This window comes from Alosa sapidissima, chromosome 4 (genome assembly GCF_018492685.1).
Source record: "Alosa sapidissima isolate fAloSap1 chromosome 4, fAloSap1.pri, whole genome shotgun sequence".
NCBI lineage: Eukaryota > Metazoa > Chordata > Actinopteri > Clupeiformes > Clupeidae > Alosa > Alosa sapidissima.
The window spans coordinates 11789735-11814322 of NC_055960.1; the positions used below are offsets into that span (position 1 = coordinate 11789735).

A 24588-nucleotide genomic window follows, 5' to 3' on the forward strand; every position below is an offset into this window, starting at 1 on the left:
TGACAGTTACAGTTAGGATTTCTTGTTAAGATAAGATAGGAGATCTGAGATAAGATGGGACCATAAACTGTATACATAGACTGTATACAGTCTATGGATGGGACACAGTCATGAACTGCTTCTGTAATAGGAAGAAATAATTTTTCCTATCTTTGAAACCTATATAGGACAAGCAGTTAGGATATTTTTCTGAATGCTGAGGCCCCAGGGCAACTGTCTTAAAGTGCAATTCTAGAGTAATTTGAACTCAGGATCTTTTTCAGCATGACAACGAGTCAAACACCCCTTGAGAGCCTAAATACGTTGATCGATGGAGTGGCCTACCGAGTTTGACCGGCTTTAACGCTTACAACCCATTTGGCTAACGCTTACAACCCATTTTGCGGGACACAGATGCAGATCTTGCAAGGCTGGTTTCCTGCTAGGAGACGGTGGGGGAGCAGGGAAAGCCACCATTTTCACCACAACAGGTCATTTAACCATCACAATGATTTCAGAACTGTTTTAATAAGTTGTAAATGTTGCATAGGGGGTCTTAAAAATAGCACCACACTTGGCAGATAGCAGACCGCTGTTGGTATGCCGCTGGTGGCGTGCCACCGTTGGACCACCATCTCTTTAAATTGAACTTGTCATGAATATTAAGAAAAGTTAATAAAATGATATATGGAATATAACTGAACAAATGAAAAAGATTTTAGACAAATAGCAAAATATTGGGCAATTTGTTTGCAACCCGCCAGCGGACCGCCAGAGAACCGATGAGCAAAATGCCAGCAGACCGCCAGCTATGTCTCCAATGGACCGACAGTGGTCCGCCAGCCTCTTGCTATCTGTAGAAGGACTTTCCCACAACATGGCATCTTTTGGCGGTGACCAAAGGTTGGTAAGTCTTGTAAAACAGTCTTTTTTTTTTAAGTATATTTTTGGGGGCTTTTATGCCTTTAATTGACAGGATAGTGGAGAATGACAGGAAGTGAGTGGGAGAGAGAGTAGGGGTGGGATCCGAAAAGGGACCACGGGGCGGGAATCGAACCCGGATCACCAGTGTACGGTGCAGGTGCCCCAACCAGTTGCGCCACAGCTGGGGTCATATAACAGTCAATTTAATAAACTCCCGATATACTTACTAAGTTCTTGATGCTTCATTTTATGTGTAGGGACCCTATTCATACTACTGGAGAAGTGTGATGCTATTCTGAGCATTATTAGTGGTTAAAAAATGGCGGTTTTTATGCTTAGCGAATGGCCCCTAGTACTTCCACTGTTAGCCATTTGGGCTTTAAGCATTAAAGCTGGTCAAACTTAGTACACCTTTGATTAACATAACGTCTAACTTAACATAACAATTAACTTAACGTCTAGCTCTCGAGGGGTTGTTCGACTCAATCATGGTGAAAAAGCCCCTGGGTTCAAATTACTGCGGAATTACATTTTAAGCAATAAAATGAAACCTAAACACATGATGGTTCTGGGGTCCACATGCAGCATGGCATTTGGCCAGCAGGAGGTGGAAGTGTGTTGTAAATTAGTTTTAAATCTCAGATGCAGTTTTTCATTTCACTTTGTGTTTTTCAGTAATCCGTTTTCCAGTAATCCAAGACCCTCATTCTCAATCAAAACTGACGTCATTTTCATGGCAAATGAAAATGTATACTCGTTATAATCCAAAAAATTGACCCCAGCATCTTGACCATTAAAATCATGTCCGCTGACAGTATCAGGTTTATGGAGTGATCATTCTGTAAATTTGACTCTATTTGTCAATAAAATACAACAAGAACTAGAATTGCGTTTCCGAGGAACTGCAAGAGTGGGTTTGATCAGGGGCATGGAACTCGGCCTCATCCAAGGATTCCAACAGTACCTCATTTATGAAAATCGGACATACGGGTCAAAAGTTACATGCACACACCTTCATATACACAGACATCCCAGCCCAGCCCATTAGAGCTCTACCAGATGGCTTAGAACTCTGCCAGGTGCAAGCTTAAACAATTAGAGCTGTGATGTCACAATCAGAATTAGAATCCTGAACATTCCGCCATTCATTTCAATGGGGCCGAAAAACGCAGTAAAACGGGAATAACGCGAAAACGACAAGGGCCAGCGACACAAAAGTAACAAGCTCCCTACACCGGTTCGGGCTTGAATTTTTGGAGTTCGAACCGCTTCGATAGCTCAAACGGTCTAGGAGCAATAGTTAGTACAAAAAGTGGGTGAACAGGAATAATATATAAGAAAACTTAAGAAGAACAATAGTGGGCTTGCTGGATCAAACCCACTAATTATGAACCTAACTTTACTCAATGTTCAGATTTCTATACTTGAAATGTTTAGGCCTATGCAAATTAGCACAACTTTAATTAGAAAATGCCTCATTCACATATTTAAACAGAAAACTTCAGAAAACTTTTACTTTTTACTTTAAAAATATTATTTTACAGTAATCAAGTTCCATGGTGATATCTATTAATAAACTGCTTTACCCTATTCATCCATTTGTGTATGGAGGCATGTTATTATGCTTATTACCAAAAACTCAAAATTCAGCAAGGTAAACAAAATATTCTGAATCAGTTTACCTTTGTGAAAGTGGTCCTAGTGTACTGATCAGTGGGCCATTCTGGACACTTCATTCAACAATCTTCATTCATATGACAACAAAGCACCATTAAATGTAGTGTAGTGGTTGGAATCATCATAAACCCATGTATTAGCCATCAGACGTACATAGACCTGGTCCCGTTGATCCAGCTGCAAAATCACTCCATTTGATCCACCATCAATTCCGTCATGATCAGATTTCCATTCAACAGTTGACACTATCTTCTGTTGGTTCTTAAAGAGATGCATAGTGGATCCATGGGCAGCAAATACGATATCAAAAAACATAAACATATAAATCCCCTTCAGTGGTGCTGTGAAAATACCTGTAGAACGTAAAGAATTGAAATAACAAAGAAAATATATTGGAATCTGGCGGGTTAATAGTGGGAGGGGATAAATAAATTAAATAAATATAAATAAATAAGTAGAGTTGCAAATCTTCAGGAGTTCCAAACATTTCCTAGCACAAAACCTGTAATTTAGCTGTTCAGAGCTGGGAAATTAGTGCAACCTGACCCCAAAGCCATACCTGTTGCCGGGTTGTAAGCACTGCCTATATTGGTGATAACAGTTCTGTACACCAGAGTAGTCTCTGTGTTGAAGGGTCCACACTGCCCCCCTGTCAAGGCTGCTGAGAAGGCTACCGTTGTCCCTAAAAGACAGAAAAGTAATGTGAAAGGCCCATATCCAATTAAATGTAAATATTAAATGTAAATACTATATTTCTTTTAATTCCACAGTTATGACAAAGTGATCTTATTGTCAAGAAAAAACAAAAACAAACATTGTACACTTTTAAGAAATAATCTATGAACATTTGTTTGTCATTTCTTTCTTGTCTTATAGAAGTTATTCTTTATCTTCTGTGTTCATTATGTGAGGGATGGAGGCAGCCACATAAAACAATCAATATTCAAAAACGTTGTTTGTCTTCACCAGTGTCTAATAAAGATACCGCAGGCCGACCATACCTTTAAGACGGTGCTTCAGGTCTGCTATTTGACTCCCTCCTTCCAATATCTTGGCGTCTGCCTCCTGGATTTTAAGTTCTGTGTGCTGCACCTTGGCCCCCAGCTTCTCCACCTCTTTCTTGCAGTTGTTAAGACTCACCTCCATAGCACCTTGCTTTTCAGCCATAGTCATCAGTTGGCTTAGGATAGTTCCCAACACAGTTCCCATTCCAGAGTTACCCTGTGAAGACGTGCCATCCCCACTACTCTCTGCCCCTGAGTGAGAGCACAAGAGTAGGACCAGCAGTGCAGTTTCCTTCATTATTTGTGTATTTGCAGCTTATGATGACTTATGGTATGATGGGTTGAATGGCCAACATTCAGTGGTTTAAATACACAGGCATTACCATTGGGTATCGAGAACATTGCATGAATCCCCCCTCCCCTTCATAAATTTCGTAATTTTGGAATTCAGTCAGGGAACTTCTGGAATGTGCAACACGAGAAGACTCAAAAGTTGACAGTCACAGCCCCAAACATCAACTGTCAAATTCATAACACTTATGCACCATTATGCACCACCTTTGTTTTGTTTGATAATAATAACTGCTATACCAAGCATTAACAGTGTAGAGACAAACAGTTAGAAAGTCAGTGTAGGAGAAAAGAAGAGATGGCACCCAACACTCACTCTAATAACCTCCCATGGTGTTTAGGTTTGACTTGAAGTTGAACCTGCAGTGTTTTTTGTCTTTTTTTTTCTTTTATTTCAGCCATGCCAATAATCAGTGGTGGAGGAAGTACTGAAACTCAGTACTTAAGTAGTACAAATACACAGAGAAATATTTACTTCAGTAAAAGTAAAAGTACCACAATGACAACCCTACTTAAGTAAAATTAAAAAGTACCTGCTTTTAAATGTACTTTAAGTATTAAAAGTAAAAGTATTTGCATAATGATTTATTCTCTTAATATCTATATTCTAAAAGAAAAATCAGTATGGGCTGTGGCATTTTAATTAAGCTAGTTTTAGGTTGTACTCGACTAGATAGTTTTAAGCTAATGCAATTGTGCTTACCATCTGTGGCCCAATTTACATTCTGACCTACAATTCTAGAGACTGTAATTCTGGTTATCTACTAGGGTGATCTGCTGAGTAAAAGATCATTCAGCAAAACACGAGAGCCTGAAGTTTAACGGGGTAGACAAGGAACACGTCGGGTGGATCGTAATGCCAATTCTGCTGATTGAACAGAGAAAGGTGTCTTTATGATTAGGTTCAGTTTCACTTGCGCAGACGCACATAGACATTGAATGAGCGCTCACATTACTACCCCCAAGTGTAGGCTATGCCTCTTTATTTGATCACACACAATTAATAAAGATTTCTTAATCTGGAAATTGTTACGTTTTTTTCGGCCAGCGGTTCTATAATACAGTAGTCTACCATTCATTTGTGCCGCAAATGATCAGACGTGTGATAGAAGCATGGGCATAGCCTGTAACTTCGCTGATCCGCGGGTAGCAATCTCATCGGAGAGGAGGCCCTAATTCTGCAGATAACAGACAGAAGGCACAGAACACAGTTGCATGTCCAGTAGCCATGGGTCTGGTGAATATAGCCTACCGAATGCAGATGGCTACAAGCTCACGCTTTGCCTGGTCTAGACTAGAAGCTTATGTTTCAAAGATTTAGAAGCTGGGCACGTAGAGCTCCAGAATCTTTGGTAGCAACCCCGCCCCCTGGTAAAACAAACGTGTTTGGCATAGAAAAAAAAACTGAGCATAAAATGTATCGTAAAAAGGAACGATGGTGTTGTAGAAATGTAGCGGAGTAAAAGTACAGATAATTGCTGTAAAATGTAACGAAGTAAAAGTCAAAAGTATGCACTATAAATTCTACTTAAGTAAAGTACAAATACGTGGAAAATTTACTTAAGTACAGTAACGAAGTATTTGTACTTCGTTACATTTCACCACTGCCAATAATTGACATTTCCAGATGTACCTGCTACAACTACCAATAGTAGTTCCAATAGTTGCAGCCTATAGATTGATGGCCTCAGCACGACTCTCTTGGCCTGGCCTCGTCCGCCTCGTATCTCAGCTCATTTTCATTTTACTGAAGTGAGACGAAGTAGTGAGTCTGGTGAAACCAGGCTACGACTCACTCTACCCACAGTGGGAATACCGATATGACTTTCCCATACAGCTGGGCGCTATTATGATTGTGAGCCCTGTATGTGTTTAGCTTGGTTTCTTGATGGCTAGCTCGCTAGCTAGTGGGGGGTTAGCGTAGCAGTCACTTGCTACCGAAGCTGCAGGGGGAGCTATGTCGTGAAAAATGTGAGCCCAAATCCTAGTGTTAATTTTGTCACCTATTTTTAATTTAGTCTTAGTCTTAGTCTTGTGACAAAATGTCCTTTTTAGTCTTTGTCATATTTAGTCATTCAAATATCATTTTCGTTAGTCAAGTTTTAGTCGACTAAAAGTCTCATCATTTTAGTCTAGTTTTAGTCAAAAGAAAACTAAAGGTATCTTAGTCTTAGTCAGTTTTAGTCAAAACATTTTAGTCTTCTTTTCTTATAACAAATTATTTCTGATTACCATTTGAGTCAAATAGTGTTTTACACATCTCAATTTTCCAACAATATTGTGTGTCCACAGGGCTACTCGTCTGTTATAATTACTCATTCTGATTTTTTGTCAGTCAGTACGTTTACATGCACAGGTAAGTCAAGCTACAGTTATAGCTCGGCTGGGATTTGACCATAGACTTGACTGGACCACTGTCATGATATTCGTAGACCAGTGTTTCTCAATGTGTGGTCCGGGGACTACTGGTGGTCCGAAAGCTATCCCACGTGGTCCGCGAGCAGACGTGGTAAAATATAATATAGATGAGTTGTTTGCAATATTGAACCAACTTGTATGTAAATCCAAACAGTTCTGCAACACTGTCTATGTAAGATATGCCAGTTTAAACCATATAGTATGAATCCTCTGACACAATAAGCAAAGTGCAAAGACAATAAGCAAGGTGGTTCAGTGAGTAGGCCTATTGTGTAGACTAATATACTGTTGAAGTAGGTCTATTTTTTATTTATTTTTTGTTAGCTAGGGTTAGTTAAGTGGTCCTTCGTCTGAAAAAGTTTGAGAAACACTGTCGTAGACCAGAGTTTTAATGTTTTACTCCGCCACGCTAGATGGCGATATGCGCCCAAACGCAACACATTCCCCAAACAAACTCCACATCTTAGCCATAGCTAACTTGCTAGCGAACTTTCCATATTAGCTTACTTGCTAGCAAACTTTGCATCATCAGTGTAACTAGTTAAATAGCTGACATTACATGCTGAACATTTTCGTATGGACATTCTGGGGGATGTTAATTTGTATGAGAGAAGCTTCAACTTCTGGGTATGTAGCATTGTGGCATAAAGCTTAGGTAGTTAGCTTGCAAACTCTGGCAGAAATCTCCGGTGTTCTTGTTCCATGTAGTTTCGTGTTGCAGCCACAGGGTTGCAGCAACAGCACGTAGACTCGCCTACAGGAAAGCTGTTGAGCATAAACTCATTCGGAATATTTTGAAAACGTAACAGCTAGATATTCTGCCTTCTCATTTTGTAGACGAAAATGAAGAGAGATTTTTTCTTAGTTTTTATTTCATGCAAAACATTTTACTTTCGTCTTTTTTCGTCAACATGCATCTTAAGATAGTCTTAGTCAGTGTCTCAGGACAGTAATGGCGTCTCGTCATCGTCTCGTCTTAGTCATGAAAAAAAAGGTTGTTGACGAACATATTTCCTCTCGTCTCGTCAGACGAAATTAACACTAAATCAGGTGAAAACCCAGAAACAGCGAAGGAATAACCAGACCTGCATAGGGCTTCTTTAAATAATTTAACAATTCAAACTATTCAACTATTTAACTGTTCAGCCATTTCAACTGTCAGTTGTCATCAACTATGACTCCCGCCAACTGTTTCCTCTGCTCACAACTGTTTCCAAATAAAAGTTTGTTTTGCATTTTATGTTAATGTAGTTTTGCTTTTTAATGCACTGGTAATTTCCTCGAAATTACATTTTCTATTTCTTATCTTTATTATTCCACTGACCACTTTTTCTGCGTTTAAATCAGCTTGAACCGTTTAACGTACAAACTTCATTTAAACTTTGTAACGCAGGTCTTGAGGACACTTGAGCAATGTATTTTTCATTTTTTCAACTAGCATAGCAACTACCATATGTAGCATAGTAACACCCTAGCAACCATCTCAATTAATTGTTGTCCTGTTGTCCTGAAAACACTTCTGAACACACTTCTGCTGCTCTTACATAACTTGCACCACTATGCAACTTGCATACTTAGGTCAAACAGAACTACCTCAGCCATTTATTGGCCTGACTTTTGCACTATTATATTGACTGTTGACTGTTATTATATTGACTGTCTACTGTATGCACAATTGCACAATTTCAACCCAAATTTTGGTGCTCTTATTTCTTCATTGTATGTGCCTTCTTATTTACTTTTTATATTGTTTACTTGAATGTTATGAGTGTAGCCTACCCTTAAGGTAGGCTACACTCATCAACACTATAGCAACAATTTACTACCATGTATTGTTACAAACATTGGTCAATAACCTCCACCATCATCAAACATGTTCTGAATGCCTTTTTTTTAAAAATACGGTACTGCTAACCTGACAATAGCCAGATGAATTTCGCTCCGCCTAGCTCCACTCATCCATCTGGAACCGATCCATTGAAGTGTTGCTTCAGAAAGCTGGGCCTAATCAAAAAATGCTTGCATATGATTGACTAAGCCACTTGTCCATCATCTATTGACGTGCTACTTCAACCACTCACATCGAAGCCAACCCGTGACGCTGATAACAGTCTCACAGTCGCTTCTACGCTATGTCACATCTATGAAACTCCCGCCCTGCGTCCTGATTGGCTGAACCATAAAGTCGGTTGCAGAAATCACTCTCAATGGAAGAGGTCCCAGATGGATGTGAGTGAAGCTAGGCGGAGCTAAGCGGAACGACATTCATCTGGCTATTGTCAGGTTACGGTACTGCATGGTGCAGTCCACCTTACCGTGATCACAGAATTCATAGTTTACCTACCTCTGCTCTACACACTACCACAGAAGTGTAATTATATGTTGAGCATGTCAATAGTGACATGGCACCTTGCCCTGTTAGCATCACTGTAAGCCCATTCAGTGATAATGCAAATAAACGGTCTTGCTCAAAACGCCACCAATGAGCGTAAATTTAAATTTTAAAGTTGTTAACTACTGTAAATAACCCCTACATTGTTTTTACTCCAGAGTTACATTTTAACTATAAATTACATTTTTGCAGTTTTCATGCACTGGTAATTCCTTGGAATTGCATTTCTAGTTTGAAACTATTATGTTTAACTATGTATAGTGTTCATATACTGACTGTATAAGCATCTTTATCTAGGATATATCTCAAAATCTGACGCAGTAGCAAGACATGTCAAAGTAGGCCTTCCCTCATAGTTGACCATGAGGTGGCAGTTATCTATCTATCTCTATCTATCTAATGTTCTATCAAGGTATATGTGCTGAAGGTTTCGCCTCTGCCAGTAAACGATGCACCTGCAACTTCACTGGTGTTATTCAGCAACATTGTGTTAATTCCTGAGCCTTGACAAGCACATGTATAACAATAGTTGATTGTTGATAGATCATTTAGAATTAAGTAGCCTAATGTACCATGTCTATTAATGCATGGATGTGCCTATGTTGTCTTTAACTTTGTATTGGCTTGAACATATTACACAATATTGCTTTAAGGTCTTAATAACTGTCAAGAGTGCCTCAGTAAGGAGGCCATGAGACAGATGTGCACAAACCGGTCCATTGTTCAGGTGCCAGCAGATCTATCAACATGTTCTCCTGCCACATTCCCCTCTCTATCTGTCTCTCTTTGGTATAGCAGGTGCTGAGAGTTAACGTACTGATTGAAAGAAATATCACTTTCTTCTGAAGGCATCTGCAGTATGATCACCATCGTTGCACCCTGAGGTTTTTGGTTTCCTATCAAGGCATTCCATCTGACAGCGACAAGCACCTTAGTTGCACAGGTGTCATTTTGTGCTGTCTCACTTACTGTAGCCTAGTGTCTAGCTGATTCCTCGTGGGTGAACATAACAACGCCAACGAGTCTGATCACGTTGCAATATGTGTCATGCCTGTAAGTGTTAACAGGACTGTTCCCCGTAAACTGAATTTGGCTCAGACGAAATCACGACTGACGTAGTCACCAGCGGTACTGACAAACTCGCTCTACGCCCCCCGCTCAGTAGATGGCTTGTACAGATTGTTCCTGAGAGAAGAGTGGCGTGGTGGCGAGGCGACGGAGAATATATCGGGAAGGGCACACAGGAACGTCGCTGCTTAAAACGACCGTCCTCTCAGAGCTTCAGCCGTCTGCATCACCCAGGCATTGTGCATACACATATCAAGGCTTTCTTTTGCGCCGTCAAAGAGTGCGACATGTTTGTCAGAGTATGGACGGACACGACGTGACTCTCCGCGAACAGATTTTCCATGACCGCGTCCGTGAGACCATTGTAAGTACACCTTGTTCTCCCCAGTAACTCGTTGTTATTAACCTGTAGCGACAGTATTCCCTCATGTACCCTGCATTAGCTGTTGGCATCTCTAGCAGAAATATTAGCCACATGCGTTAAATTATGTTTATGATGCAGTGGTTTGTAGGCTACCCTGCTCAAGTCATATAATTATGTCAGAGCGGCCAAAATAAAATAACAGTTTATTTATTTACTGATTTTGGAATACAACTTTAATTTGTTTTTTGAGCTAAGACAGTCTCATTTAGTCTCTTTTTCTGGTTATTTCTCGTGTTTTTGTGCGCCTCTGGTCAGGAAGAAATTTGTTTAATCCGATTTACCTCTGTGGGATGGAAACGTGCAGAGGTCATGCAGCAACTCAAATTCCTGCCCGTTGCAGACATCCACTAAGAATCAGCTCAGAATGCACTTCACTTTCTAAGTTAAATCCATACAATTCTTTTAAACTTTGCTCCATCATTGAAATAAAACACACTAAACAGTACTCATGCAGTTTTACTCATTTGTTCTTCATGGCCTCAGACAGGTAATAGTAAGAATGTATTAGGAAAGAATCTATACGTTACCATACTGTATTATATACTACTTGTCCACTTGTATGTATTGCATAGGATAAATGAGAGATTGGGGGTTGCATAGTGGGTTGTGAGGAGGATGCCTTTGGAATGTTTTCATGTCCCTGAGTGATTCTGCACCCAGTCAGACTATAAGAGCTTTACTGTTACAAAGCTTTTGTGCATAATAAAGCTTTACTGTCATGAGTATGTATGGGTTTCCTTTGTTTTGTGTGATTTGACTGGAATGCCACTTTGCCACATATGTTCAATATTTCCCTCCTGAGCCGAAGCCCAAACTGAGAGGGCATGTTAGACCTGGTCAGGTCAACAATGTCCAGGCCTCATGACGGCTACTAAGCTTATACATCTTTATATTATTTTCATTTTCGCACCCATCCCATTCAGGATAATTGCTTATTTGTTGTGATTTAACCTAAGTCATCTCTGCCTTCTAATAGGCGTTGATGTGTTTGTAAGCTATATTTGTACACAAGTATTTGTGTATGCACATTTCCGTTGCCGACTGAATAGTATTACAGTTGAGTATAGTATAGTGGAGTATATTCAATGAGACAGTTTGTTTGTGAACAGAGCAGTAGAGATTTCAGATAAATTCCAGCCATGGGGGAAAACACACATGTGGAAAAGTGTGTATGAGATTATTGACTGACTGTGTGAGTGTGTGTGCATGAATGTAGGCGTGCACAAGCCTATAATCATCCAGTTGCCTACAAAAAGCCTCTAAGCGTTTGGTAGGACCGTGATGTTATTATCCTCTATTGAGAGGCTGATAAGGTCATGACCAGTCACCATGACCTCAATCGGCATAAGCTGTATTTTTGTAGTGTAAACGATACATTAGTCTCAAATATATTTAATTATATTCAATAATCAATATATTAAATGGTTTAAAACAAACTTTATATGTCAAATGTCAGAATACTTGATGTGACTATTTTTCATAGAATAGTTTAACTAGAATAAGGGCTAACTAATCCATTATCACTGCATGTGTATCTGTATTGTAGCCAGTGCTCTTGATTGTGGTGCATTGAGTTCTCCTCTGTCTTAGTAATTCATTAGAGGCTGTGAGCTGTTAGACTGCTATTGTTGGTTTCCTGGTACCACTCATAATAGCCGCCACTGGCTCATACACAGACTAGCATCTTGGGTCGAGTGGGCATCCATCCAGGTCTGCCATGCACCAGCTGTTGGCTCTGTTAGCAGAGCGCCTTTTGTGGTTGTGGAGTACATTAGTGGTCATTGCAGGCATTAACGGGCTTTTAAACAGACTGTAAGCTGCATTGTGTCTCCCCCCTGCTGAACCTAAAGGCCTTTTTTTTGTGGTTTATTCATCCTGTCTTGCCATCCTCTAATCCCTCTCAAGCCAAGCATACAACAACCTCCCGACCCCCACCCCTACCCCCTGTCCTGTGCGATCCTAATCGCCAGCTCTAACCAAGAGTCTGCATGAGTGGCCATCTGAGTTTAGAGTCAGTGTTTTTGAATGGCTGTTTTTGTACATGTCTGTTTCACCAAGCTGCTAAACTGTGTTCATAAAGGCTGGGCCACTCTATAACAATAAGGATTGGATGTGCAAGCTCTGTAACTCGGTGAATGAGCAGTGAGTTAATGCACTGACCTGTAAGAACAACATTTTTTAAAGTGTAGATCCGTGCTTTTAAACACTTCCAAATTCTTGTGCAATCATTTAGACATAAAACAGTTACCATGCATGCTAATATACCCTCCCATTCTACTATATTCAAACTGTTCGACAGAACCCACACCACTGAAGTTCTGTATACAGTTCAACAAAATTATTATTACAATTTTGTGCATTATTGTTATAGTTGGTGTTATTATTATAAGTATGTGTTATTACAGTTGTATGGGGCAAGCAGGGTATCGCGCCAATGACTCCAGGCCTGGCGGGTGCATTAGTTTAGTCCCTTAGTCAAGAAAGAACTTGCACACCAATGTTGCCGATGCCATTTTTGCATCGGCAACATTGGTGTGCGAGTTCTTTCTTGACTGAAGGCCTTATTACAGTTGTATAAAAGACAATTCTGCCATGGAAACGGTGTATAAAATGACGATTATTGACCACAGGGAGATGAATGGAGGTTGGCCAACTATGATTAGAGCATAGACGGATGGATCAGATTGACAGTGTCAATTTCCGTTGACTCACCATTGGCTGTTCTACATGTGTATCTGCAGTTCAGTTTTGAGGTCACGTATTCTGTTTCAGCAGTGAATGAACATCTAATTTCAGCAGTAAACGCCTCCTTATATCATCACCTGATATATACATCGAAACATACTAGGGAGATGCCAGGTTATGTCAGAGAGTTATACAATGCAGATTCTCTGACACTCTAGTTTTTCTATCATCTCAGATATCAGATTTTTGCAGGGGTCAGAGTATTTTGATCTGTTTTACAGATCTGCATCTGGCATATAAGAAGCACTTTGTCTTTAATTAGACAAAGTGTCTAATTAAAGCCTGTTTAATAATAAGGCTATAAAATAATCTATTTGCCAATTAAATACCATGAGCAAGACCCTATGAGCACAAACAGCAGTGGGTCAGCTCAGTGCTCCCATAAGCTACACGATAGCTTTAGTTCATGCATGAGACACTTTGCTCATTGAGTGACTTGCACTTAGAGGGAGACATCTACTTGAAGTGAAACATGCCATGTTTTATGCTGTAGATAGAATATAGAAAATTATTGATTAGAAATGACGCAGCTAGTGCACAGTTGTGAAGGTGGTCTTGAAAGAACCAAAAAGAGTGCATCTCACCTGTGGGTCTATTGGCCTCAATGTGTGTCAAGGGTGTGGAGGTTTACTTTTGAAACACCCTTTTAAGCTTACCTGGACTATTTAAAGTAGTGTCGAGAGAAACGTGCATGTGATAAGCAAGAGAGTGCATAATGTTGGGCAGTGCTTTGTTTGTCTACATATCCTGTTGTCAAATGGCATTGCTCGTCAACTTTTGTTGACATTTCATGACTAATTCAAATTCTGTGTGCGTCTGAACTCTGCTAGAGACGGAAATTGCCTTGATTGTACTGTGTGCAAACGGCAGTGTTTTCCTATAGCATCTGCATTTTTATCCTGCCGTTTCATTTGATGACGCATGAATTCACCAAACATGCGTATTTCCACTCGTTCTCTGCAAGCATTCCAGCATGTGTTCTATATCAGCGGACTACTGAAATAGCATCATAATCAGGCATTTATGTGAGGTGATCTCTGTTACGTAATATGTTCATCTCCATAACCATGCCAAATTGTGTTAATCTGTTCTAAACACAGAATTGTTACCAATGCGCACATAAAATAACTGGGGGTGGGGGGTGAAAACAGGAAATATGTGATTGAGGGAGGGAGTATGTTGGTTTGAGGGGGTCCATGTTGTTTTGAGTTTAATCTGTTTCCATGTGGTCATCCATCCCATCCTTTCCTGACTTTCTGTTGTGGATGTTGTGTAATCTGGTAATCCTCCCTGGCCTGGCCTCCTGTCCAGTCTGTCGGCCTTCTCTTGCCATTCTCCATCTCCTGCTCATATTGGGCTGCGACGACACTGCCTGTACGCCTGTCTGAAAACGAAACACCCTGTCATGTGTTAAGATGTTATGTACATGTGTTTAAATGTGTGCGTGGGTTAATGCACCAACATGTTAGATGCAGTGTGTCAGATGATCTGTCTATACATGCTTCCATTAGTCTCCCTCTATCTATCTATCTCTCTCACTCTCGCTCGCTCTCTTTCACACATATACAAACGTGCGCACACACACACACGCATGCTACTGAGACTTTTCTAGTGTTTTCCAGTATTAGCATTATGTGTGTTTTGTGAATGCATTCAGTTCTTTGTATGTTCAACTTTTGCTTACTCTTGTTTAATATGTTTTCTTTTGTTTAACCAAGTTTATACAAATACCGTGTACAGGTTACCCTTCCTAAATTGTAGGCTATATTTTTTACATACCAAATGCAAGGTACCAACCGGAAATTACAAAATATTACTGCTCTACTTGGGGTCATTTTAACTGGCGATGAAAGATCACAACAGTTCAGTTTTACATAAATTTCACCATTCTTCACTGGCATGGAAAGAAGGCCTACATCCTATAAGAGAGATGAAAGGCTATCCATTTTTGCAAAGCTCTTGTATGGGTATTTCAAATATTAAGATCCTCCAATGGTTCAGAAACCCTTATAATCTGAATCAGAAACTGAATAAGTATAAGTATAAGTATATACTCTTTTGATCCTGTGAGGGAAATTTGGTCTCTGCATTTATCCCAATCTGTGAATTAGTGAAACACACTCAGCACACAGGTGAAGCACACACTAATCCTGGCGCAGTGAGCTGCCTGCAACAACAGCGGCGCTAGGGGAGCAGTGAGGGGTTAGGTGCCTTGCTCAAGGGCACTTTAGCCGTGCCTACTGGTCGGGGTTCGAACTGGCAACCCTCCGGTTACAAGTCCGAAGCGCTAACCAGTAGGCCACGGCACGGAATATCGTCATTCACTTAGACTATGCTTAATAGGAATCTGATTTGGTTCCATGATTTACACTCAGATCCGCATGTTACATTTGTGACATACAGTATGAGTACTGTATGTCACAAATGTAACATGCGGATCTGAGTGTAAATCATGGATACTGCTATAAATAAGTTTGACTTGATTTGACTTCACCATAGGAGCCTACAGTATATGACCATGCTGCTACTGCTACTGAATTGCTGATGTGATAGGGATATCACTTTGGGCTTTGAGTTCCTGTGTTTAAAAAACAGAAAATGATCTTGTGTGTAAGGTTTTATTATTCAAGCTTAAATTAAAAGTCAACACTCTCCGTTATCCTTTTGTCTTCCCACAGATTTGTATTTTCCTCTTCTCGTCTCTCTACATTGTCTGCTACCTTATTGTCACACACTACAGGAAGAATGCAGAGTTTGCTACAGGTACGTACATCAAGAATAAAATGTTCCAGAATTTTCTGTACAGTGACATCATCACTGATTAGCCTTATGGGTCACTCTTGCTTTGCCTCGTTCTGGCACGTCACCTTGTTTATTCAGCTTTAAGCCTCAGACAGACGCCACTCATCCAGTCATCTAGCAGGTTTAATGTACAAGAAAGAATTTCATAAATCCCCATCTAATCCTGTAATTCTTCTAATTTTGTCAAATCAGTTTGGAGTAAAAATACAATTGCAGGCCTTTGTAGCTTGATTCTGCTCAGTTCATTTTATACATACTCCACAACAGAGTTGATGACCCGGTGAAAACAGAGGCCCCTTGTTTTTGGGGCCTGTTTTGGATGTGTAAAAACATAAGGGAGATTTCCACTGGCCATCTGAGAAAGTGCCGTTGTGTCATATTACAGGATTATGCTGAACTAAGCATAAATGTGACCCTCTCTCCTCTGTCGGCTGGGGGTGTTGTTGTTCTAGGGGCACATGAAGTAAATTTATACGGTTGTTAAGTGTGAGAGTGTACAGAAAAACCTCCTCGACTCACACCTGTTGCACGTGTAGGTTGGTTCTTGTCTCTAAATGAGAAGCCAGTTTTGGCAAGGCAGACTGGATACCCTCCAAGATTTGCTTGACAAAGTTATGACAGTTATGCAACACAGCCCCCCCCACCTCATTCTCACTCCACCTCCCCAGCCCCAATACTCTCAGACCCCACCTCCTGGGCCCCATGTCTGTCAGTGAGAGAAGGTTGTTTGGAATGTTCTAGTCAGATAATAATACACCCCTGGATAGCAGGAAGAGCAACCATCTGCCCCCCACCCCCCCCCCCATTCACCCCTCAATAGACACACACACTGTCACTCACACGTTTGTGAGCTTTGCACATGTACACAAACACATAATTCTCATACCTTTTGTGACCACAGAGTAGCTAACCAGAGCTAACATGCTGCTTTCATTTGTGGGACTCCCTGTGGGCCACCAGCTTTGGCGTGTTGTCAGGTTTATTGACGTCAAATCTGATCTTTTTTACAGGGTGAGAGCAGGGCCTTAGTGAGCAAAGGTGTTATGGAATTTTGCAACATATTGCAGGTCAAACTGCTGTGATTCCCTAAATCCGTGCAATAATCATCGCATTTAACCTTCTACTGTATTTCTAATCTCTGATAATCGTTGCTTGCACAAGCTGTGGATGTGTTTAATTATCTACATTAATGTGCTTTTGTATTTCTTATATTCACTGTGTCTGAAATATGGCTAATCCAAGATTATTTACCGGTACTTGAAATACATACTCATTTTTTTGTGTGTTGTTATTATGACACGCATTATACACTTGCTTCATTCTTGTGTTGATGTGTTGTGATTGATAAAATGGCAAGTTGCTGTAAAATAAATTATTGACTTAAGTTAAGCAGTTGCTGTTAATGAGTTGTTCTCTGTGACTTATCTGTTGGGATGCGCTGAAAGTTCTTGCTGTAGCATACATACATAGGGCGTTGGCTGTTGAAATTCTCTACTCTGTTGGAAACATGAAATCAATTCCAGATTTGTATTTTGGAACATTTTCCCAGTCTTTCTTACATAACAGCCACATCAGTATCTGCAGTGTGTGTGTGTGTTGTGCAGTGTGTGTGTGTTTTGTGTGTGCTTTTCTTTGTGTCTATGTATATATATATATATACGTTTACCTTAATTCGACCAGTTCTCTTTGTTTTAGTTTCCAAAGCCAAAATGCCCAAGCTCCTGACCTCTCTCTCTCTCATTCACTAATACTACAGACGCAAACAAACAAAGGCACATAGAAAGGTGAAAAACACAAAAGTAACACATTCTTCTTGTCACAGACACAGAGAATCCTGTTTGCTATTTTAGCCATATTGCGCAACATTTTTAACTTTCTCTGAAAGTGTTGGGAATGAGCCTCATGTCACTTTTCTTTAGTGTCCACTCCCCAGTTTCCCCATTCAGTTAGATGAAGTCCTTTTATCCACATTATATACATATATAAATTGTATTATGTATGCTATAGAAGTATAAACATATATTTCCCCTCCTAGCTGTGACAAAATGTCACATCACCTTTTGCCTCAAAATTAGTCAGTGCAAATAGAAATTGATTATAGATAACCGATTGTCAGGGAGCAAAAATATATATACATGTATGTATGTTTGTGTGTGTGTGTGTGTGTGTGTGTGTGTGTGTGTGTGTGTATTATGTAGCTCTCTTCACTTACTCATCTTTGTCACTTGCTTTCTTTTCAGATGACGACGAGGATGCCACTGTCAACAAAATTGCGTGAGTCAATAACACAACATACCACATCTACTCATCTTAACATGAAAGAATCAGTCAACAGCAGATATGAATAGTTGCTTCTGTTTTTTTCTCTTGCTAGGCTGTGGCTGTGCACATTCTCACTGTCGGTGTCGGTAGGGGCAGTCATGCTTCTCCCCATCTCTATCCTGTCCAACGAGGTGTTACACACCTTCCCACAGAGCTACTACATGCAGTGGCTGAATGGATCCCTCATTCATGGTACGTCACATCATCATAACAAGCAACACACACACACACACATTCTCACACATGCACTCGCATTCATCATCCAACACTCACACTTGCTTGTTATTTTCCTATGAGTGTGATATTTCACTTATTATCATAGTGTTAGCACAGTGTCGTGCGTCAGGTCTGAGAATGAGCATCAGGCTTTTGTGTGTCACAGTGCCCCCTGATGGGCACAATAAGAATGGTCTCTGGCTGCAAAGATCACTGTTCTGTGCTCACCATGTTGTTGATCCATTCCACGCATCTTGTTTTAGGCCTCGAAGGAGTTATTGACATTACAGAGAATGTCTTTGGTTTCTGTCCTTGCAGGACTGTGGAATCTTGTCTTTCTCTTTTCCAACCTCTCGTTGGTGTTCTTACTACCCTTCGCCTACTTCTTTACGGAATCGGAAGGCTTTGCTGGATCCAAGAAGGTATATTAAAAGTAGATGATCAGTGTATTTTGCACTGGATAACATGGGGCCACTTATCATTTTCTTGAAAAGTCTAGTCCTTGAACATGTGTTTGAATACTCTAAGTGTGTGTGTGTGTGATGTCTGGCAGGGTGTGATGGCACGTGTGTATGAGACTGCTGTGGTGCTACTCTTGCTGACGCTGCTAGTGTTGGGCATGGTCTGGGTGGCCTCAGCTCTCCTGAACGACACCTCAGCCCGAGAGAGCCTATATGGTGAGCTGCCGCCGCCACCGATCCTCCGTCCCCACTCCTCTCACACACGGCTCAGAGTCAGACGCTACACATACGTCTTAAAATAAAATAACATTTGAATACCTCATCATCTGTCTCTGTCCCTCAGACCTATGGGAGTATTACCTTCCATATCTTTACTCCTGCATCTCCCTGTCTGGAGTCCTTCTGCTGCTGTGTGAGTATATTTAGCAACAGCTACATCATCAATCATCAGAGAGCTACTGTACTGGAAGATTATAGTTTCCATAATCTTGAAACTGATGGATGTAAAATGTGTTTTTTAAATATGTACGGTTGTTCCTGTGGTAGCGTTATTTTCACTGAATACCATGTAGTATGTGTTGTTTGTGGGCCTGTGTGCATTAGTCCACGTGGATGTGTAGATGTTTGAGAGCACTCTCTCTGTGCTCCCCTAGTGTGTACACCTCTAGGCCTGTCCCGTATGTTCAGTGTCACCGGGAGGCTTCTTGTAAAGCCACGGGTAAGTTTGTGTGTGTGTGTGTGTGTGTTTCTCCATCTACATGTTCTTGTGTCAACCCATAGTTAATAACCCATAGAAAATACACATTGTTTACATTTCAACGGTTCTCTCACACACCTTCTCTCATACACACTTTCTCTGTCATTGTTTTATGTTTCTCTTCTGTAGCTTCTAGAAGATGTGGATGACACCATGAGTTGTGCCATCTTTGAGGAGGCCGCGCTCTCCCGGAAACTCAACAGTAAATCCTTCTTTACATACTAAGCATTGAAACTAAGATATTATACAATATGCAAGATGTTGAATATTGCCAATGTCTCCTACCATCTGTTTATGTTTCTCTCTCTCTCTCTCTGTCTGCCATGGCTCTCATAGCTGAAGCATCTTGTTGGGTGAATGTGAATGTAGACCTCCTGAGGAACCAGTTCCTTACCATTCAGGCACGACGGATCGCCCTCGGTAAACACACACACACACACACACACAAATCACATCGTGTTGACACATTCAAGACACTGTGTTCCACCAGCCGATACTTTTGAGTTTCCAATGCTCTCGTCAGATGACTCACAAGGACGCCCACAGGTGACCCAGGAAGTGCTGTTCTAACATAATCTCGCTGTTCTGTCTCCTTAGAGATGAGGAGGAGAGCATCACCATGGCAGCGTAACCTTGGTTACCCTTTCGCCATGCTGTTTTTGCTTGCATTGACGGTAGGCAATAGAGGACAGGCAACTAAGAATCCTTCTCCCCACTTTGTGGCACTATTTCTTTGTTTTATTATGTGTATTTTTATAGTAAAAATAGTTCTTTTTAAGTGTGGCTGTCACCACAATGTATTAAATTGCGTCTGTGCCTGTCTTTCTTCTACTCAGGTGGTGTGTGTATTGATAGTGTGTTTCCATGTGCTGGAGCTGTTGTTTGATGAGACGGCTTTGCCCCGAGGAATGGAGGTACGAATGACATTTTTTCAACGGAGGCATGAGCAGACCACAGTCTTTATGGGCAAACCACATTCTTCAGAAAAGAGCCCCGTTCAACAGTTACTGTACCAGCATGCCATGTTGTGCTTGTACCGGAGCTGTATAGCTGTTTACAGCATTTTGTGTTTGTGTCTTGATAGGATCCTTTGCTGGGAGCTGCCTCTTTCTCGATGTTTGGATCCCTGGGTGCAGCCGTGCAAGTCATCCTCATCCTGTATCCTTTCCCAACACTCTCTCTATATCTATCTATATATCTACCTACCTATCTATCTATCTATCTATCTATCTATCTATCTATCTATCTATGTCTGTCTGTCTGCCTGTCTATCTGTGTGTGTGTGTGTGTGTGTGTGTGTGTGTGTGTGTGTGTGTGTGTGTGTGTGTCTGCATGTTTATAGAGATGTAGGTTTGCCTTAACTCTGCCCCACAGGTATCTTATGGTGTCCTCTGTGGTGGGTTTGTACAGCTCCCCACTCTTCTCCTGTCTACTCCCCCGAGCTCAGGACACCACATTAACCCAGGTCTGTCAATACACCATTTCTTTCTCTTTCTTAAGGGCCGTTCAGACCAACACCGATAACTATGCGACTATAACTATAAATATTACTATAACGACATTAGCGTCCACACTGGACAGTGATAAGGAAAATCTCTCCTTGTGTTGAGGAATGTGATGCCTAAAATTTGATGGCTGTCAGCTTTTTATCGTTCTCCAAATCGCTCTGAAAGTGATCCCCAACGATATCGTTCTTCATGTCGTTAACATTATAGTTTATGTGTGGGCATCGTCATTCATATTACCTAGAACGATACCTTTTTCCTGTTATCATGATAGTTAGCGTTCTTGTTGTGAACGGCCCTTTACACACATTTAGACACACACAAATGCAAATGTCTCTTCATCACTTCCTTCAACTGCTCCGTTCACAGATTATTGCAAACTGTGTCTGCTTGCTGGTTCTGAGTTCAGCCCTGCCTGTGTTCTCCAGGACTCTCGGTAAGATAGTGAAAGTTTTGTTGCCTTAATTATGTCTGCTGTGCTAGGTGATATCTCACCAGGTGTTCTGAGGGATCGCATTATCTGTCATCTGTTTTTCACAGGCATCACACGGTTCGATCTGCTAGGGGACTTTGGTCGATACAACTGGCTGGGGAACTTCCACATTGTGTTCCTGTACAACATTCTGTTTGCTGGACTCACATCTGCCTGTCTCATCAATACACTCACGTGGGCTGTGCAGAGAGAACTCATACGGGCATTTGGTGAGTCACACACAGACAAATGCGCCCACACACACACACACACATACACATTTTACTTCTTTATTTGTGACCGCAATTCATAATAAATATTACATAAGGACACACATTTGACAGGTGCAATAATTGCTCAGACAAGATTCAAGACAAGTTATGTGACTGTGACATGTGACACAGACACACATACACACACACATCCACACTCACACAACAACCGTTTTTTTCTCAGAAGATGTTACCACTAGCGTACAGGCTTGTGAGTGTCAGAATATAAATATTAACTTGATGTTCGTTTCTGTTTCTCTACAGGCCTGCATAAACTGCCTTTGACTGTCTCACGCTCAGCCATCCCTCTCAAACTTCTTTTAGCGAATGGGCTCTCAAAGATTCAGTGATGATTCAATGGTATTCCCCATCTCCTCATTCAAACTAGTTGCCTCCTACCAAAGACTCTTTACCTTATTGCAGTTGACGGTAGCTGGATCCTTCAGTTCGTCAAAGACGTTTGACAATTGGTCAGTTTTCTGACACTTTTGCTGGACCTTTCATCACAATCAAGCTGTAGTGCCACTTTATTTAACATGTACTGTACCAAATATGCAATATATCCTGTACCACAGGGACCAATCACAGGCTTTGCCCTGACGATAGGGGTGGCAACTGGAAGCAGCTGTAGCTGGTACTGCAGTTAATAACTATTTTGCCAAAAAAGATTAATGAATGTGTAATGGAGTGAAATTCAGATGTGATAAAGGGACAATTGCCAATGTTTTTTTTTTGTTCATTATACACTGCTTATAGTTTCACAAGTTCACATTTTCCCAATGAGTGAGATCTATGCAAGGTCAAAGAACAGGATTACCTATAGTGAAATGACTTGGACCCTATATAAAAGCAAAGAACAAAGAATGACTTGGATCCTGAAATAAAATGTTGGACGCAACTCTTCTAAGCCTCAGTAAGAGATATAAGGGTAAGAGGATAGATCAATATGGAAGAAAGAGTAGGCAGATATAAGTCTCCTAACAAGAGACATGTTATACATGTTGAAATGTTAGTTGTGAGAAAAATAATACTGTGGCTATGGCCAGATTGAGTTCCTAAATGCTCTTAACAATCTGACAACCATCATAAAAAGTCTCTGATATTCCCCTGGGCTGTTCAACCTGCAGCTAAAATTTCATCATTATCCAATGACTGTAGAAAACATGGACCGTATGCCATCATGCATTTACGTTCTGAAGAAATTAAGCCAAACTTGGTTGGCCAGCATAGCATTGGAGCCAGACTGTGCAATAAGTGCTTTTTGAAGCCAGAGCTTGTGTAGTAAACAGAAAATTGCTCGTAGTAAATCTTTGCCATTTTGGTGGCTTCACTTTAACCAATCAGGAAACCCCTATTCCTGCTTTACCTCTATGATCGCAGATGAGCAAGCTTTTGTCTATTTAGGTCACTAAACTAAAATGTTGTACACCAGCCCCTGAATATTTATGTTTTTTTTGTTTACACTTGATTTATTTTTAAATGTCTATTTCATCCACTTGATCTTTTTATTATTTTACAGACTGTTTTTCCCTCAATGTTTACTCTCTTTCTTGTTGACCATTTGAGAGATCACGAATAATGAACAGGTGTAAACAATCACAGGAGATATTCTTACTGTAAATGCCTTATATTATTTGTCATTTGACCATAATAATATTTTTATCTTGTCTTTACGATATAGACATCTTTTCACTGTTCAATTAATGTAATAAAAGGTGTCTTGAGACCAAAAATTGGTCAAATACAGTGAATGAGACCAATTGAAACTACAAAAACGTTTACAGTTTGAGTGGGTATGTATAAGGTTTCTCTGTATAGTTTTTTATTTGTGTTTATGTGCCTCTCTCACTCTACATCTAGAGTGTCCAGTATTTGTGTTCCTATATGTATCTGATCATTTGTGTCTGTGTGTGGACATTACGTGCAATACCATTTCATAAAGTAGTGACAATCAATATTTAGTGCATGCTAAAGGAAGGAATTCCTTTAGTGCATTTCTGTTCATCTATGAGCCTCCACCTTTCTTTCATGCATTTATTTAGAAATATGAGGTCACACTCCTTTTTCTATGCATTTATGAATTTGTGTACACAGATTTATCCATATTAATGTTCATTCATTTGCTATAAAGTGTTCAACAATTATAACGGTAACTATAATCTCACATCTCAAGAAAAGTTGAGTGACTGTTGACAATGTGGTGACGTCAACTTTTTACTAGAAGCTACTATTGTTCCATAAATTACTAAATGTAAACAGTTCTACGTGTAGGAAATACTCCAGATAAAAATCCTCACATATCGAAAACCATAAACATTTTCCTTGTGAGGTGACATATGGAAGAGTGTTTTCGATTTTAAGTGCCCCATAAAACAATTATCATTGAAATAACTTTTTGTTAAATAACATGTTTCTTCAGGCTCTCAATGAAAAATATGTCCAAATGTGATTTTTGGATTTCTTGCATAGGTTAAGTGTGAGTGTTGTCGAATGTTCAAATGTCCACTTATAGCAAAGGCGGAAGGTTCAACTATCTCTCAACTATTTGTGCAGTTTTTAAAGTGGGACATCAAAACTTTGAGATGGTGTTTTGCTGTTACAGTTTACTTAGAATAATGAATGGAAAGTATCCTGTAGAAATGTGAGTAATGTGTCTGTTGTCTTTGAGTGTGTGTTAAAAGCTGGAAAAAAACATGGAATGTTCATTAAACATCCTTTAGCCTACATGCTACAACTTTCTGTCTCTCACATAATATTAACCTGTCTAGAATTGTTATTTTAAATCTAGAAACTAGCCAT

The 24588-nt window shown here is 40.3% G+C and overlaps 2 protein-coding genes across 4 annotated transcripts; one reads left to right on the top strand and one right to left on the bottom strand.

Moving 5' to 3' along the window:
• The first annotated feature begins 738 nt into the window (after positions 1-738).
• Positions 739-24513, top strand: LOC121707497 (limb region 1 homolog-like protein). 3 transcript variants are annotated; one of them, XM_042090115.1, is made up of 17 exons: positions 739-886; positions 15661-15745; positions 18025-18058; positions 18159-18298; positions 18641-18744; positions 18876-18999; positions 19127-19195; positions 19437-19501; positions 19670-19742; positions 19877-19960; positions 20138-20214; positions 20377-20454; positions 20625-20698; positions 20915-21005; positions 21415-21481; positions 21586-21747; positions 22054-24513. In XM_042090115.1, exons 1-17 carry the CDS (start codon positions 791-793, stop codon positions 22137-22139), a joined length of 1509 nt encoding a protein of 502 aa, XP_041946049.1. In that variant the 5' UTR covers positions 739-790; the 3' UTR covers positions 22140-24513. The 3 variants fall into 3 exon arrangements, with proteins under 3 accessions (XP_041946049.1, XP_041946051.1, XP_041946050.1); XM_042090117.1 differs by having other exon boundaries at positions 742-882; XM_042090116.1 differs by lacking the exon at positions 739-886 and adding an exon at positions 9573-10177.
• Positions 2410-3949, bottom strand: LOC121707498 (complement C1q-like protein 2). Its single transcript, XM_042090118.1, has 3 exons — positions 3582-3949; positions 3140-3262; positions 2410-2933 (listed from the first exon to the last, which is right to left on the bottom strand). Exons 1-3 carry the CDS (start codon positions 3880-3882, stop codon positions 2650-2652), a joined length of 708 nt encoding a protein of 235 aa, XP_041946052.1. The 5' UTR covers positions 3883-3949; the 3' UTR covers positions 2410-2649.
• Positions 24514-24588: the final 75 nt, after the last annotated feature.

Excerpts from the sequence above, each read along its gene's own strand:
- LOC121707497 (XM_042090115.1), top strand. The coding sequence starts at position 791 with ATGTCTCCAATGGACCGACAGTGGTCCGCCAGCCTCTTGCTATCTGTA. Across the intron at positions 18,059-18,158 it reads GCCACTGTCAACAAAATTGC|GCTGTGGCTGTGCACATTCT; the intron begins GTGAGTCAATAA and ends TTCTCTTGCTAG. Across the intron at positions 21,748-22,053 it reads AGAACTCATACGGGCATTTG|GCCTGCATAAACTGCCTTTG; the intron begins GTGAGTCACACA and ends GTTTCTCTACAG.
- LOC121707498 (XM_042090118.1), bottom strand. The coding sequence starts at position 3,882 with ATGAAGGAAACTGCACTGCTGGTCCTACTCTTGTGCTCTCACTCAGGG. Across the intron at positions 3,263-3,581 it reads CCTGAAGCACCGTCTTAAAG|GGACAACGGTAGCCTTCTCA; the intron begins GTATGGTCGGCC and ends TCTGTCTTTTAG. Across the intron at positions 2,934-3,139 it reads TGCTTACAACCCGGCAACAG|GTATTTTCACAGCACCACTG; the intron begins GTATGGCTTTGG and ends TACGTTCTACAG.